This window comes from Microtus oregoni, unplaced genomic scaffold (genome assembly GCF_018167655.1).
Source record: "Microtus oregoni isolate MIOR12 unplaced genomic scaffold, Mior012 000004F_ref0000308, whole genome shotgun sequence".
Lineage (NCBI taxonomy): Eukaryota > Metazoa > Chordata > Mammalia > Rodentia > Cricetidae > Microtus > Microtus oregoni.
Genome location: NW_024543063.1, coordinates 43,598,192 through 43,610,602, shown reverse-complemented (window position 1 = coordinate 43,610,602; position 12,411 = coordinate 43,598,192). Strand labels below are relative to the sequence as shown.

At 49.5% G+C, this 12,411-nt stretch overlaps 2 protein-coding genes across 9 annotated transcripts; one reads left to right on the top strand and one right to left on the bottom strand.

Annotated features, from left to right (window-relative positions):
• The first annotated feature begins 489 nt into the window (after positions 1 to 489).
• LOC121447544 (haptoglobin) lies at positions 490 to 5,188 on the top strand. Its single transcript, XM_041650839.1, has 5 exons — positions 490 to 562; positions 2,333 to 2,415; positions 2,678 to 2,779; positions 3,415 to 3,489; positions 4,269 to 5,188. The coding sequence occupies exons 1-5, from the start codon at positions 558 to 560 to the stop codon at positions 5,045 to 5,047; spliced, it is 1,044 nt and encodes a 347-aa protein (XP_041506773.1). The 5' UTR covers positions 490 to 557; the 3' UTR covers positions 5,048 to 5,188.
• A 1,285-nt stretch (positions 5,189 to 6,473) lies between these two features.
• Positions 6,474 to 12,189, bottom strand: Txnl4b (thioredoxin like 4B). Of its 8 annotated transcripts, none has more exons than XM_041651001.1 (5): positions 12,061 to 12,142; positions 11,268 to 11,458; positions 10,370 to 10,577; positions 8,929 to 9,080; positions 6,474 to 7,811 (listed from the first exon to the last, which is right to left on the bottom strand). In XM_041651001.1, the coding sequence occupies exons 3-5, from the start codon at positions 10,499 to 10,501 to the stop codon at positions 7,646 to 7,648; spliced, it is 450 nt and encodes a 149-aa protein (XP_041506935.1). In that variant the 5' UTR covers positions 10,502 to 10,577; positions 11,268 to 11,458; positions 12,061 to 12,142; the 3' UTR covers positions 6,474 to 7,645. The 8 variants fall into 8 exon arrangements, with proteins under 8 accessions (XP_041506935.1, XP_041506936.1, XP_041506937.1 ...); XM_041651002.1 differs by having other exon boundaries at positions 11,268 to 11,462; positions 12,061 to 12,092; XM_041651003.1 differs by having other exon boundaries at positions 11,268 to 11,445; positions 12,061 to 12,084.
• Positions 12,190 to 12,411: the final 222 nt, after the last annotated feature.

Below are 12,411 nucleotides of genomic sequence, written 5' to 3'. Positions count from 1 at the left end.
CCTGTGTTAGTCTATACTACAGCTGCTTTAATTAAAAGGTCAAAGGGCCAATAAACCTAGTCTACTGATTGCAGGTTCCAGAACTTTCCACAACCAGGAAAGAGATACATACCCACACTTAGGTGCATGGTTGAGAAAAGGAAACACTTCCTTTATAGTCCCAGCTAGATTGGGTCACAGGGGTGTCTAAAAGGACTTTGAAATAACTCAAAGAGAGATCTGATAATCCCCTCCAAAAAAAATAAAGTGTCAGATTGACAGGACCTCTTCTCCGTCCCACCCTCCGGGGTTTTCCACCACTGTGGTGAGTGGGAGGGGTCACAAAGCTGCCAGATTTCTTCATGATTTGTAAAACAAAACCACGGGAGAGGCATGAAGCAAGAGTTGAACTCTTGAAAGGGGTTTGGTTTGTGGTTTGATTACTGGCCTAACTGATGACCTTGGCCGACGTTGTGCAAACACGGAATTGGAAGAGAAGGAGGTGGGGTAGAACCCTTGATGCATAAAAGGCTCCGTGGGAGTCACCACAGCACGGAGGTCAGCAAGAGAGGCCCAAGATGAGGTGAGTCCACGGTGCACATTTCACACTTGGGGTACTCGGTGGGAGAGGTGCAACAACGGAACGGGACCAGTGGGCTAACGTTCTAGGTGAGGCAAGCCCATGGGCTGTAGGCTGCATGATGCTGAGGATGGCTGTGAATGCAGCTCAACCCAAAACTGTAAGCTTAGAGAATTATGAGACTTCCTTCCTTCCTTCTTCCCTCCTTCCCTCTCTCTTTCCTTCTCTTTCCTTCCCTTTTCTTTTCTTTTCTTTTCTTTTCTTTTCTTTTCTTTCTGTAACCTGATTGTGCAGTTTGAGCTGTGAGTTTTGCATGTGGCAATGTCATGCTGAAAAGCCAAAGGCAGGATGTGCCTGGAACCCCAGGGAGTGAAGGGCCAGTGACCAAACCCCTCCTCCTGCATCCATGAGAGATGGGCTTTCTCACGGGCTGGTTATCTCTAAGGAGGACCTTTCCTCTTAAGTTTATAGAGGTTTGTTTTGACCAGGTACATAGCAGCTTCCTGGAATATTGACTGTGCCTATTTATAGACCTGCTTTTAGTGAAACAAAGACAATAGTCTCACATTTTAGTGACACAATCAAGGCACCCGGATTTCTATCAAATTAGACTTTGGAGGCTGAGAAAAGACTAGAAGCAGAACATCACCACGAAATTCCTGCCTGGCCAGAATCTGCTGGGATTTGGTCCCCTTTTAAGTGGGGTCTGTGCACCAGTGATGGCCAGCCACAGCCATGCCTTTAGGAAGTCAGTTTTCCCCAGGTAATCATCTGGCATTCTTGGGTTTGATATACCACCCTTTAAAGTCAAACACTCAGGAAGTGATACGAACAGCCAGACATGAGTCAGGGGTGACGGTGCGCACCCGGTGACTCTGGAAACTGAGTTTGTGACAAGCCTGGGCAATGAGTGACATTGTGTCTTAAGAGTGACAACTATGACGAGTTATACATTAAAATGACCTTTTCATGATGGGACATTTCAGAAAGTAGCGAGAATAGCAAAATAAACCATGGCCCTCACCTTTAAGTTAGCTACAATGTACTAACGGTGTCTTCATAGCCCAGGACTTCACTGCTGTGCAGCAGAGACTTCTTGCTGGGCATCGTGGGTCATCACTGAGAAAGGCTCACAGCTCTGTGCCTCTCTCCACTCCGTTCTGCTTTTCTCACCCCACCTCCCTCAGCTGTTTTGAGACAGGCACTTGCCATGTAGCACAGGGTGTTCTCAAAGCCCTGATCCTCCTGCCTCTGCCTCAGAGTGTGGAGAGTTGAGGTGGCATGGATGCTATCATACTGACCTTCCTTCCTCTGTTGTGTGGTCTCTCTCTGAAGCTTGGAAAGAATTCCCAGTGATATGGAGTTTGCTGAAGCCTGTGGGGATAGGGTTGGGAGGTTGAGGGTAGGGAGGATACAGCTCCATTCTCTTTCTTTTTTTTTCTTTTTTTTTTTTTTTTTTTGGTTTTTCGAGACAGGGTTTCTCTGTGGTTTTGGAGCCTGTCCTGGAACTAGCTCTTGTAGACCAGGCTGGTCTCGAACTCACAGAGATCCGCCTGCCTCTGCCTCCCGCGTGCTGGGATTAAAGGCGTGCGCCACCACCGCCCGGCTTCCATTCTCTTTCTTTACTAGCTTCTTAATGGAAAGTGTGTGTGTGTGTGTGTGTGTGTGTGTGTGTATGCGTGTGTGTGTGCATGTGTGTGTGCGCGCGTGCATGTGTGTTGCAAGACTACACGTGCAAGGCGACCAACTCTCCATCTTGCCACCTCTCTGCAGAGCCCTGGGAGTAGTTGTCACTCTCCTGCTCTGGGGACAACTCTTTGCTGTGGACTTGGGCAATGATGCCATGGATACTGCAGGTGAGCCTCTGGGTTTTCCCAGGAACTGTGCGCCCCAGCACGGCTGTGCCCCAGTATGGCCCTATCAAGGCTTCACCATGTGAGGGAAGACCCAGCTCCTCTTCCTACCCTCTTCTTCCCTAAGCCTTTGGGGCTTCCCTTCCTCAGCTTCCACTTGGGGGTGCAAGGGAGTCTGGCGCGCAGGGCAGCTCCCTCTTGGCTGACTTTTCATAGGAAGCCATCTGGGTATTCACAACCCTTACTGGCTTCTTTTTCTTGGCAGATGACAGCTGCCCAAGGCCCCCGGAGATTGCCAACGGCTACGTGGAGCACTTGGTTCGCTATCGCTGTCGCCAATTCTACAGATTGAGGACCAAAGGAGATGGTCAGGCCTGGATGAGTGTCCCTCCCTGCACACCCCCTGGCCCTGGCTGGTGTCCCTATGATGGATGGGGCTGGGGTACCTGGGCAGAAACCTCATGAGTACTGCCTGGAGCCAGGAGAGTTAGATTCCGATAAAGTTTCTGTCTCCTGTTGGTGGTCCTTCTGCCAAACTAAGTTGTCTCAGCTTCCTGTTTTGGGGCAGCAACTTCATGGCTCCTGTTGCCCGGGAGTGCAGTCTTCACCTATGACACTGGGCAGCCTCACTATTCTCAAGTTTCTAAGAATGCCACTGTGCCTTTAAAGCTCCTGTGGGTCTTATAGTGTCTTTTTTTCAGAGACACTCTTAGTTTCACTTTTTTTCGATGAGGAAACTGAGGCACAGAGTGGCCGAGGTAGCCTGTGAGAGGCAGAGTCAGGGTCTGTCTGAATCCTGACTTCTTCCTGTCCTATGCTGCCATCTGTCATGACTGACTTCTGTCCTGCCAGGCACAATGTGACTCGTGACTCGAGGCCCAGTACTCTGGCCTTTTTTTGCTCCCTTTCCTCCGACGTTTTAACCCTTCTGGTTAGAATCTCCTCACGCTGTACCGAGGCCGGATTTGTGTTCCCTGAGTTCATCTCTTCCTTTTGTTTCAGGAGTGTATACCTTGAACAATGAGAACCAGTGGGTGAACAAAGACCTTGGAGAGAGACTCCCTGAATGCGAGGCAGGTAGGTGCTGAGGTCTTAGAGTGTGGGTGGGGATGGAGGCTAACGTGGCAGAGCCATGTTCCTCTTGTGTGGTCTGAATCTGTGAGAACCAAGACAGGGTTATAGAGAGCAAAGCAGGGACAAGACGACTCCCAGAGAGCTTAGTATGTGGCTTGGCCATTTAGGCCCAAGGGGGTTGGCTCAATCTACACAGCTTCCCATGAAGATGCCTCCAGACAGAACACCTGCTTACAGAGACTCGGTCAAAGGTAAAGTGAATGTCCCAGGAAGGAGCAGGCTGGGGACAAAATAAGCTAAGCCAACAAGGGGTAAGGCAGGACATGGGGGGCAGCTGGGACCCCTGCACTCCATAGTTCTCCCCTCTTCTGCCTGAACAAGGATTTTGCTCAATTTCTATGATCGGTGGCAGGAACTGCCAACTGGCTTTGGGTTAACTTCAACATCTGTTCCTGCTAACACTGCTGCACGCCCATCTTTGAGAATGAAACATACATACAGCTTCCAGTCCTTTCATTGAGTTTCAGAGACTTGTGGAATTTTTGTGTGTGATAATGTTTATATATGTGTATGCACGTATGCAGGTATATATATTTATATAGCAGTTTATCAGCCAGGGTTTAAAAAAATTCTGTCTGAGTCATGTACTGTGTAAATACTAGAAATGAAAGGGGCAGGTGGCAATGGCAGAGCGAATGTTGCTTGGTGTAGAAACAGCAGCGGCTGACGCTTCCAGGGCCTCCGCGGGGCACTGCTGCTCACATCTCTCCCTCCCTCTGTAGTGTGCGGGAAGCCGAAGAATCCTGTGGACCAGGTGCAGCGCATCATCGGCGGCTCTCTGGATGCCAAAGGCAGCTTTCCTTGGCAGGCCAAGATGGTCTCCCGCCATAACCTCATCACGGGGGCCACTCTGATCAGTGACCAGTGGCTGCTGACAACGGCCAAAAACCTCTACCTGAATCACAGCGAGGATGCGAAAGCCAAGGACATCGCCCCGACCTTACGACTCTCTGTGGGAAGAAATCAGTTGGTGGAGATTGAGAAGGTAGTCATCCACCCCAACCACTCTGTGGTAGACATTGGGCTGATCAAGCTCAAGCAGAAGGTGCCTGTCAACGAGAGAGTGATGCCCATCTGCTTGCCTTCCAAAGACTATGCAGCACCAGGCCGCATGGGCTATGTGTCTGGCTGGGGGCGGAATGCCAACTTTAGATTTACTGAACGTCTCAAGTATGTCATGCTGCCTGTGGCTGACCAGGACAGCTGTGTGTTGCACTATGAGGGCAGCACAGTGCCCGAGAAGAAGACCCACAAGAGTCCTGTGGGGGTACAGCCCATCTTGAATGAACATACCTTCTGTGCTGGCATGACCAAGTACCAGGAAGACACCTGCTATGGCGATGCTGGCAGTGCCTTCGCCATTCACGACCTGGAGCAGGACACCTGGTATGCAGCTGGGATCCTGAGCTTCGATAAGAGCTGCTCTGTGGCCGAGTACGGCGTGTACGTCAAAGTGAACTCCATCCTGGACTGGATTCAGGAAACCATGGCCCAGGACTAGTACAGGGCCGACTGGACGGCTATGCCCAGGCAGGCTGGCAGTCTATGTCTGAGAGCACTATTTACCACGGAGGAAGGGGGAGTGGAAGGGACAGGTGCTAGCCCCGCACTGCTCGGTCAATAATAAAGAACTTGCTTCGGACACCTTTGTAGTCTGGGGCTTTTATTCTCATTTACAGTATTGGGCAGCCAAGCAGGGTAGACTGGAAAAATGGGACCACTCCCCCCAACATCCTGAGGAAATCCCTAGGGTGCTGTAGACTGTCTGCCTTGGGGAATCATGTTTATGAAACCCAGGTCTGAGGGAGATCACTGTGACCCTTGCTTTTCAGTCAAGAGACTTGGAGAGGTGAAGTGCTTTGTTCACACTCAGTCAGGTACTTAACAATGGGGCTGAACTTGGTCCTGGTCTGCTTGACTGCAAACTGAGCTCAGCAGCAGATCCCGTCACCCCTCTAAGTAGGTGAGGAAAGCCTGTGGGGCGTGTGAGCTCAGAGTGGGCCAAGGGTTGTGATAGAAGCCTGTGTTTGTGCTTCCACCTGCCAGTGCCCAGGAACCAAAAGAGCGCACATGCAGGCAGGCTATTTATTGACTTAACGGGTCCTCGCCACAGCTCAGCCCACAGATTTGCCTGGCGACTTAAGTTCCCTGGTTGCTATTTTTCCCAGATCTTTCCCATTAGGGATAAACACTAGTGACTCTCTCGAGTTCCCTGGCTGGAATGTGCTGGGACTCGGCTGAGTTGGGGTCTCCTTCTCAGTGGCTCCTCTTCCACAGGGGAAAAACTCAGCTTGCCCTCGGGTTTGGAGACAAGCCATATGCCCTTCTACCTCAGAGATACACTTCCTTGCCCCAAGTCTTAGTTCAGCCCTTCTCTAGTCTACCCTCTCACATGCCAAACAGCCTCTCCTCACAGCATATGAGGCCACCAGGGAAGCACTCGCCTGCATGCTCGGAGTCACTGGGCATCTTCCCAGGGCAGAGCTGTGGGGTCCAGGGAGACAAGGACCTATATTCTAGAAACCGAAACAGAGCAGTCACACTCACACAACACCTGGGAGCAGGTGGCTGGCCACTACCTAGAGGGAAGTGAGAAACCTGGCCCTTCCTTCATGGCTCTGCTTTCCTAGTAGCAATGCTTCTCCCTTCCTGCACAAGGCCTTTCTCGTCTCTCCTCAGAGACCTTTATCTGTCCAGGAGTCATTTACAGTACACGGTATCTAGCACCGGACAGGACATATAACACAGGCTTAATAAACACTAATGGAAGGGAAAGCAACCACGAGAGGACTGCAGCCCCCTCCCCCGCCCTCACCCCAGCCCTCAGGGAGAAAGATGAAAAGCGTTCTTCCCTGTGTGGGCTTTGAGATTTGCTGGCACCTGAGCACTTAGGTCAAAGGACGGAAGACCCAGTCGACAGTGAGTTGGACAAAAGAATTTTATTTTTTCATAGGGATGTGGAGGAAGGGTTAGAGTTCATGTGGAGTTCAGTAACATTAGGGGTCTGACTCTCATCTCTGCACACACTAAGCCGGGGGGGGGGGGGGTTGCCACAGGCCTCTATGTATAAGAAGGGGATGGGAAAAGACTCTTCTCCCATCCTGAAGTGGCCCAGACAACCTTTCTGTGCCACAATCATCAAAACCGGGTCCCGTTTCACTTTTCCCCAAAGGACAAGCTTAGAAAGAAGGAGCTGACCACAGGGCTGGCCCTGAGGTGACAGTGCCACTGTGACAAGCCTGGGCCTCTGCTGGCAGCAAGTCTCTGGCTACCCAGCAGGTCTCAAGCTGCTTGGCCATGGACCTCCAGATCTGTATCTACTCTCTCATTCCCGAGTGTCAGGAACAACCACCACCAGAGGTTTAAGAGAAACACAAGCTTCCTGAGCTTGGGCCGGGGGACCCTGGAAGCTCAGCTGTTCTTCAAAAGCCACTGGGATCAGTAAACCCCACAGGCATCCTCCTAACAATTCTGGTATACCTTTGGTCTTGAGTCCTTGAAATAAGAGCTCCGTCCTTTACTTCCCAAGGAAGTAAACTTGTTTAGCTTAAACTGTGCTGGATGGTGAAGGGCCACCTTTTTCTCTTGTTAATTTAGTGGCCTGCCAGTTATAAATGAGCAGGACCAGGGCAGTGCTCTCAGTCCATGCCAGGACGGTCCCTGAAACAAAAGAACTCACCTACAACTAATAGAATGCTAATTATTTCAAGAGAAGCTGGGACAGGAGGGAGCAAAAGGGGCAAGGGAATGGAGGTGAGGGAAAGGGTTGCGTGTGTGCACATACATGCCCATTAAACTGTTCTCACAGTGTCTAGGACGATGGATGACCTTAAGGGTAAAGACAGGTTCAGGTAAAGGGAACTTACAAAGACACTGAACACTGTCGCCTATCTGCTCCAAGGCTCTCAGGGAATGGACACTCAGACATCTGGAGTTTTGGGGCACTGGGGCTTCTGCATAGGGGCCACTGATTACAGGCACATCAGACCTCTTCGCTGGGGCACTGACCACGTCTTTGAGGGACTCCAGACCATAGGCTCTCTGGGTTCAGGTCTTGTTTCCACCCATGACTCTTTCATCTCCAGCAACCTTGAGTGCGCTAAATGTCTTGATAGAGGAGGTCATATTTGGGGATATTCTTGGGATCAATAGGACTCTGGACAATAAGTTTTCCCCTCATTGCTCCCCGGTAGATGACTTCAATCAAATCCACGAAGTCTTGTTTGGTTTTGAAGCTTCCTACAAATTTAGTGTGATCCGGAGACCTGCAGCAGAGGGAAATAACCACGTCAGAGCTTTCCAGTGCATGAAGCCTGCACGGTCAGCAGCCAGCGGCGGCCTCCACCTGTGGGGTGACCACTGCCCTTCCCCAGGCAGAGTATACAGGACCAGATCCAGGGCAGAGGTCAAGATCTGGGTGTGGGAATCCCCTGCCTTTCTGCTACTTTCCACGTCACTCACTCCAGGATAGCCTGGCGAGGTCTGAGTCCTGCAGTGGGCAGTTTGCTAAGGGTCTCTGCAAAAGCCCACTAGCTCATCACAGTCGCTCAAGTTCTCCTCATTGACTCTTCTGAGTTGTGAGTATTAATAAATAACCTTACAAATTATCTTAAACATCAGGCATATTGCTCGTAGGAAATTTAAGAAGAGAAATAAAGTCAGCTGTGAGGCCAGAAGTCACTTTTTGATGGGTACCCTTCCAGTTCTGTGTGTGTGTGGGGTGTGCATTCCATGTATTTTGCTAGGGTAGGAACCATGCCACAGATCCTCTAGCAACGTGATCTTACAGCGAGTATTTGCCTCGGGGCTGTAAAATGTGCAGTGACAACACACTACGAAACTGCTGGAAACGGAACTACTGGGCTGAAAGATGGAGCGCTGAGAAGGTATGCGAAACCGTGCTCTGAATTCCATGGGTGGAGGTTGTTCTAAACAATCACAGGAAGCAGATCTGAGCAGGACAAGCAGTTCCAAACAGACAGTGTCAAACTCATCTCTGTCAGGTAACGGGAAAGCAGACACCCCGCCCCAGAGCAAGGGATGACCAGTCCTAGACCCAGCCAATGGTACTCATCTGGGGCTGGGAACAGGGTGGAGGGCAGTGCAGAAGATACCATGTGACTTATTTTGACAGGTCTTCTTAAAGAATGACTTCAATATTCTGAGTGGCAGAAGACATTTGCATATTTAAATTAGAAATTAAAATTTGCCAATCACACTTGAAACACCTGCAAACTGCACTGAAGTTTCTCATAAGAAAAATAGAAAGCATCAAATAAGGAGCCAGCACTCACTCACCCAGATTCAGAGAGCAACGGAAAAGTAAGTGAGCTACTGAACCTGCCCTGAGAGAACCAACTTCCCAGACTGCAGTCAACTTACCCATAATCCACTTTCATGTGCTGCCCATTGAAGAAAAACACAGTAGAGGGAATATAACTGATGTCAAAATACTGCGTGTAAACCGGAGTGTGGTCCACATCTACCAGGTAAATAGCTGCCATTTTACTGAGGTCAGCAGAAGTCTTTGAGAGCTGTGAATGATAAGACGGATGGAGGTTACACTGTACTATGCCAGGTGCATGATGCTTCTTTTGTGAACCGTATTGTAATATTGTATGTGAAACTTACTATGACATTTATTTTTTGGGAAAAAAATTTTGAGAAAATACCTGAACCAAGAATCAAGTGTACTTGAATTCCTCATAAGACACAATCCTGGAACTTGCTATAAACGAGGCTGGCCTTGAGCTCACAGGGACCACCTGTCTCTGCCTCACAAGTGCTGGGATTAAATGTGTACACTACGCCCAGCCAGACACACTATTACTGTTCAGAGGGTGGATCCCTGTCGAGAGGCTCTGGAGAAGGCACGGTGTGGTTGTCTGAATGAAAATGGCCCTCATGGGCTCAGATATCTGAATACTTGGGCTCCCAGTTGGTAGGAATGTTTGAGAAGATTTAGGAGATGTGGCCTTGTGGGAGGAAGTGTGCCATGATGGGCAGACTGAGGTTTCCAAAGGTTTCACACCATTCCCAGTTAGTTTTCTATGTCTTTTGCTTGTGTCAAGACATGAGCTATAAGCCCCTAATAAACTCTTTCTTGTATAAGTTGTCTTGGTCATGCTGTCTTTCACAGCAATAGAGAAGTAACCAGAACTTCTTCTGTTTTGTTGATGCTTGAGATAAATTCTTTTTCAAGTTTTATTTATTTGTGTGTGCGCAGGGTAGGACTGGTGCATGTGTACTACACACGTGCAGGGGCCAGAGGACAATCTGTTGGGGTCAGGTCTCTCCTTCTTAGCGGCAAGAGCCCTCACTTGCTGAATCATCTCATGGGCTTGTGTTTCATTATTTTCAAGAAAGAAATCTATACTCTCTTAAAGTGAGCTACAGATCTTGATGTACCTGCCCGCAACAGGTCAGGAACACTCACACATTTGCTTCCCACAGTTGATGGTGGAAGAGGCCTGGCCTTGGTTCAATCTCCACGGTAAACAGAGACACAAAGACAAAAAAAACCCCCAAACCCTCTGTATTCTAATTTCCCCAATTTATTAATTGGCCTGTGAAGACGTGCTGTGAAACTTGACATCTCCACCAGGCCCGTTCTAGGAGCAGCAAACAAGCAGCACCTTGACAGCCAGGGAAACAGCTCAGACCCCACTTTGCTGCTGCTGCACCCTGGAGGGATTTCTGAGTTCTGCATGGATTGTTGCTGTGACCGTGGAAAGGACAAGGTTCAGACATCTAGTGTTGGCGTTTCTTGCTCTTCCACTGCTTGACTTTTCATTTAAAGCTGCTCACTTAAAAAGTCACTTACAATGTCATCCAGCTGCAGACAGACCGGGTCCTCATCCCTCCCAAACCTGAGAACCAACACCTTCTCCGCAGTGCTTTTGATGGCCTGGTCCACTTCTTTCTTGCTAGTCAGTTTGGGCAAGAGGAAACTCATCTGGAAAAATCCCAGTGGGAGTCTTCACTGCCAATTCTGCGAAGTTTACAGGCTGTTTAGATGAAGTGCATGAGTCCTGGTGCAAAGAACAAAACAACGCCATTGAGCCTCAGTCATGAATTCGGGCGATTTAAGAAGCCTTCCAGCAAGCCTATTCTGTGAAGGGGCCCCACCCCGGGCTTGCTATCCTTGGGCCCAGCTTCCAGAACTTCAAATGACATCCTGAAACACCAGGTGACTGCTCTCAGTAATTTCTCTCAGAAATACATGAGAAATACCATACCAGAAGAACATATGCATGGTTCTGTGTTTGCTCCCCTTTTACACAAGAGATATTCTAAGTATTATAAGTCAGTGGTCCAGCGAATGAGAGTCAGGCAGAACCCTGGGGTCTGATGGCCACTCAGCCTAGGGGAGGTGGAGTCAGGCAGAACCCCGGGATCTGATGGCCACTCAGCCTAGGGGAGGTGGAGTCGGGCAGCGCCCTGTGGTTTGATGGCCACTCAGCCTAGGGGAGGTGGAATCAGGCAGCTCCCTGGGACCTGATGGCCAGTCAGCCTAGCCTATTCAATGAGTTGTAGGTAGCCTGAGACCTTGTCTCAAAAATATCAAAGTGGACAGCAGCCAATGCATGACACCTGAGGTTGCCTTTGGGCTTCCACATGTAGGTGTGCAAGGACAGGTGCACACACAAGATAGGAATAACATTTATACAAGAAATGAAGTTGTTCCAGCTTCATTTGAATATTTTACACGTGCGTCTCACCTGCATGTATATCTGTGCACCACTTGTGTGCTGGTGCCAGCAAAGGCCAGAGAGAGTATCAGATTTTTTGGAACTGGGGTTACAGACTGATGTGAGGTGCCACACGGGTGCCAGGAAATGAACCGGGTCCTCTGGAAGAGCAGCTAGTGCTCTTATCTTATGAGCCATCTCTCCAGCCCTAAATAGAGAAGCTGACTGCCAGTATAAACGGAGAATCATACAAGAAATGAGCACTAAATACACTTGGAAAGCCCAGTTTTGCAAGCAGTCAAATGACAAAGTCAAAGGCACATTTAAGAAGTGCATTAAAGCTGACAACCATTAAATAAAGACAGTAACACACCGTGGCAAGAGAGAGATGGGGCAGCGGGAAAGTTGGAATTCATAGGCAATGCCTCTTTGGAAGGAAAATTGGCACGTTCTTTACACAACAGCTCTATTTTGAGAATATGAATTAGGACACAAAGACAGTTCACAGGATAATTAACACATCGATCATGGCAAAAAGCGGCAAACAACCTAAATACCCATCAATAGGATATTGATAATAGTAGTCTTGCGAGCTACCTTATACAGGCTTGTGCCACTACGCCAGGAAGATAACTTTCATTTACGTCAGGGCGGACATGTCTACTTTCCAAACTATCCCGCACATGTGTTTTTCAGGATGCCGGTGCCAGGGAGGACACTTCGGAAAAACCGTAAGCAATCCGGATTCCTTCACGGGATGGCCGAGGCATAACCGTCTCCTTCCTCAGTCCCAACCCAGGAAAGGACCTTAACCCCGACTAACCTGGGCTGTTGTTTACAAACGCTTCTTCAACCTGCAAACCCTTACAAGCGAAAGTGAGAAACACGGACGCAGAAAATGAACGTACCATCGCGCGCCCCAGTCAAGAGACCAATAAGCAGACGACATTATCTTAGTTCTCGCCCACCTGGCACCGCCCAATCGGAAGTTATGTCATTTCCGCCCTTAGTAAATATGGCCGACCTCGTTCTGTCTTTCCTCTCACGCCCACAGGCCAGAGGCGGGCTGTCAACTATCAGGCTAAGCACGATTGGTCGCAAGGCGATTTGGGACCCAGTGGAAGACACTGCGGCTTTGAAGGCGTGTTCACGTTGTTTCGCTCTGGCGTCCGGG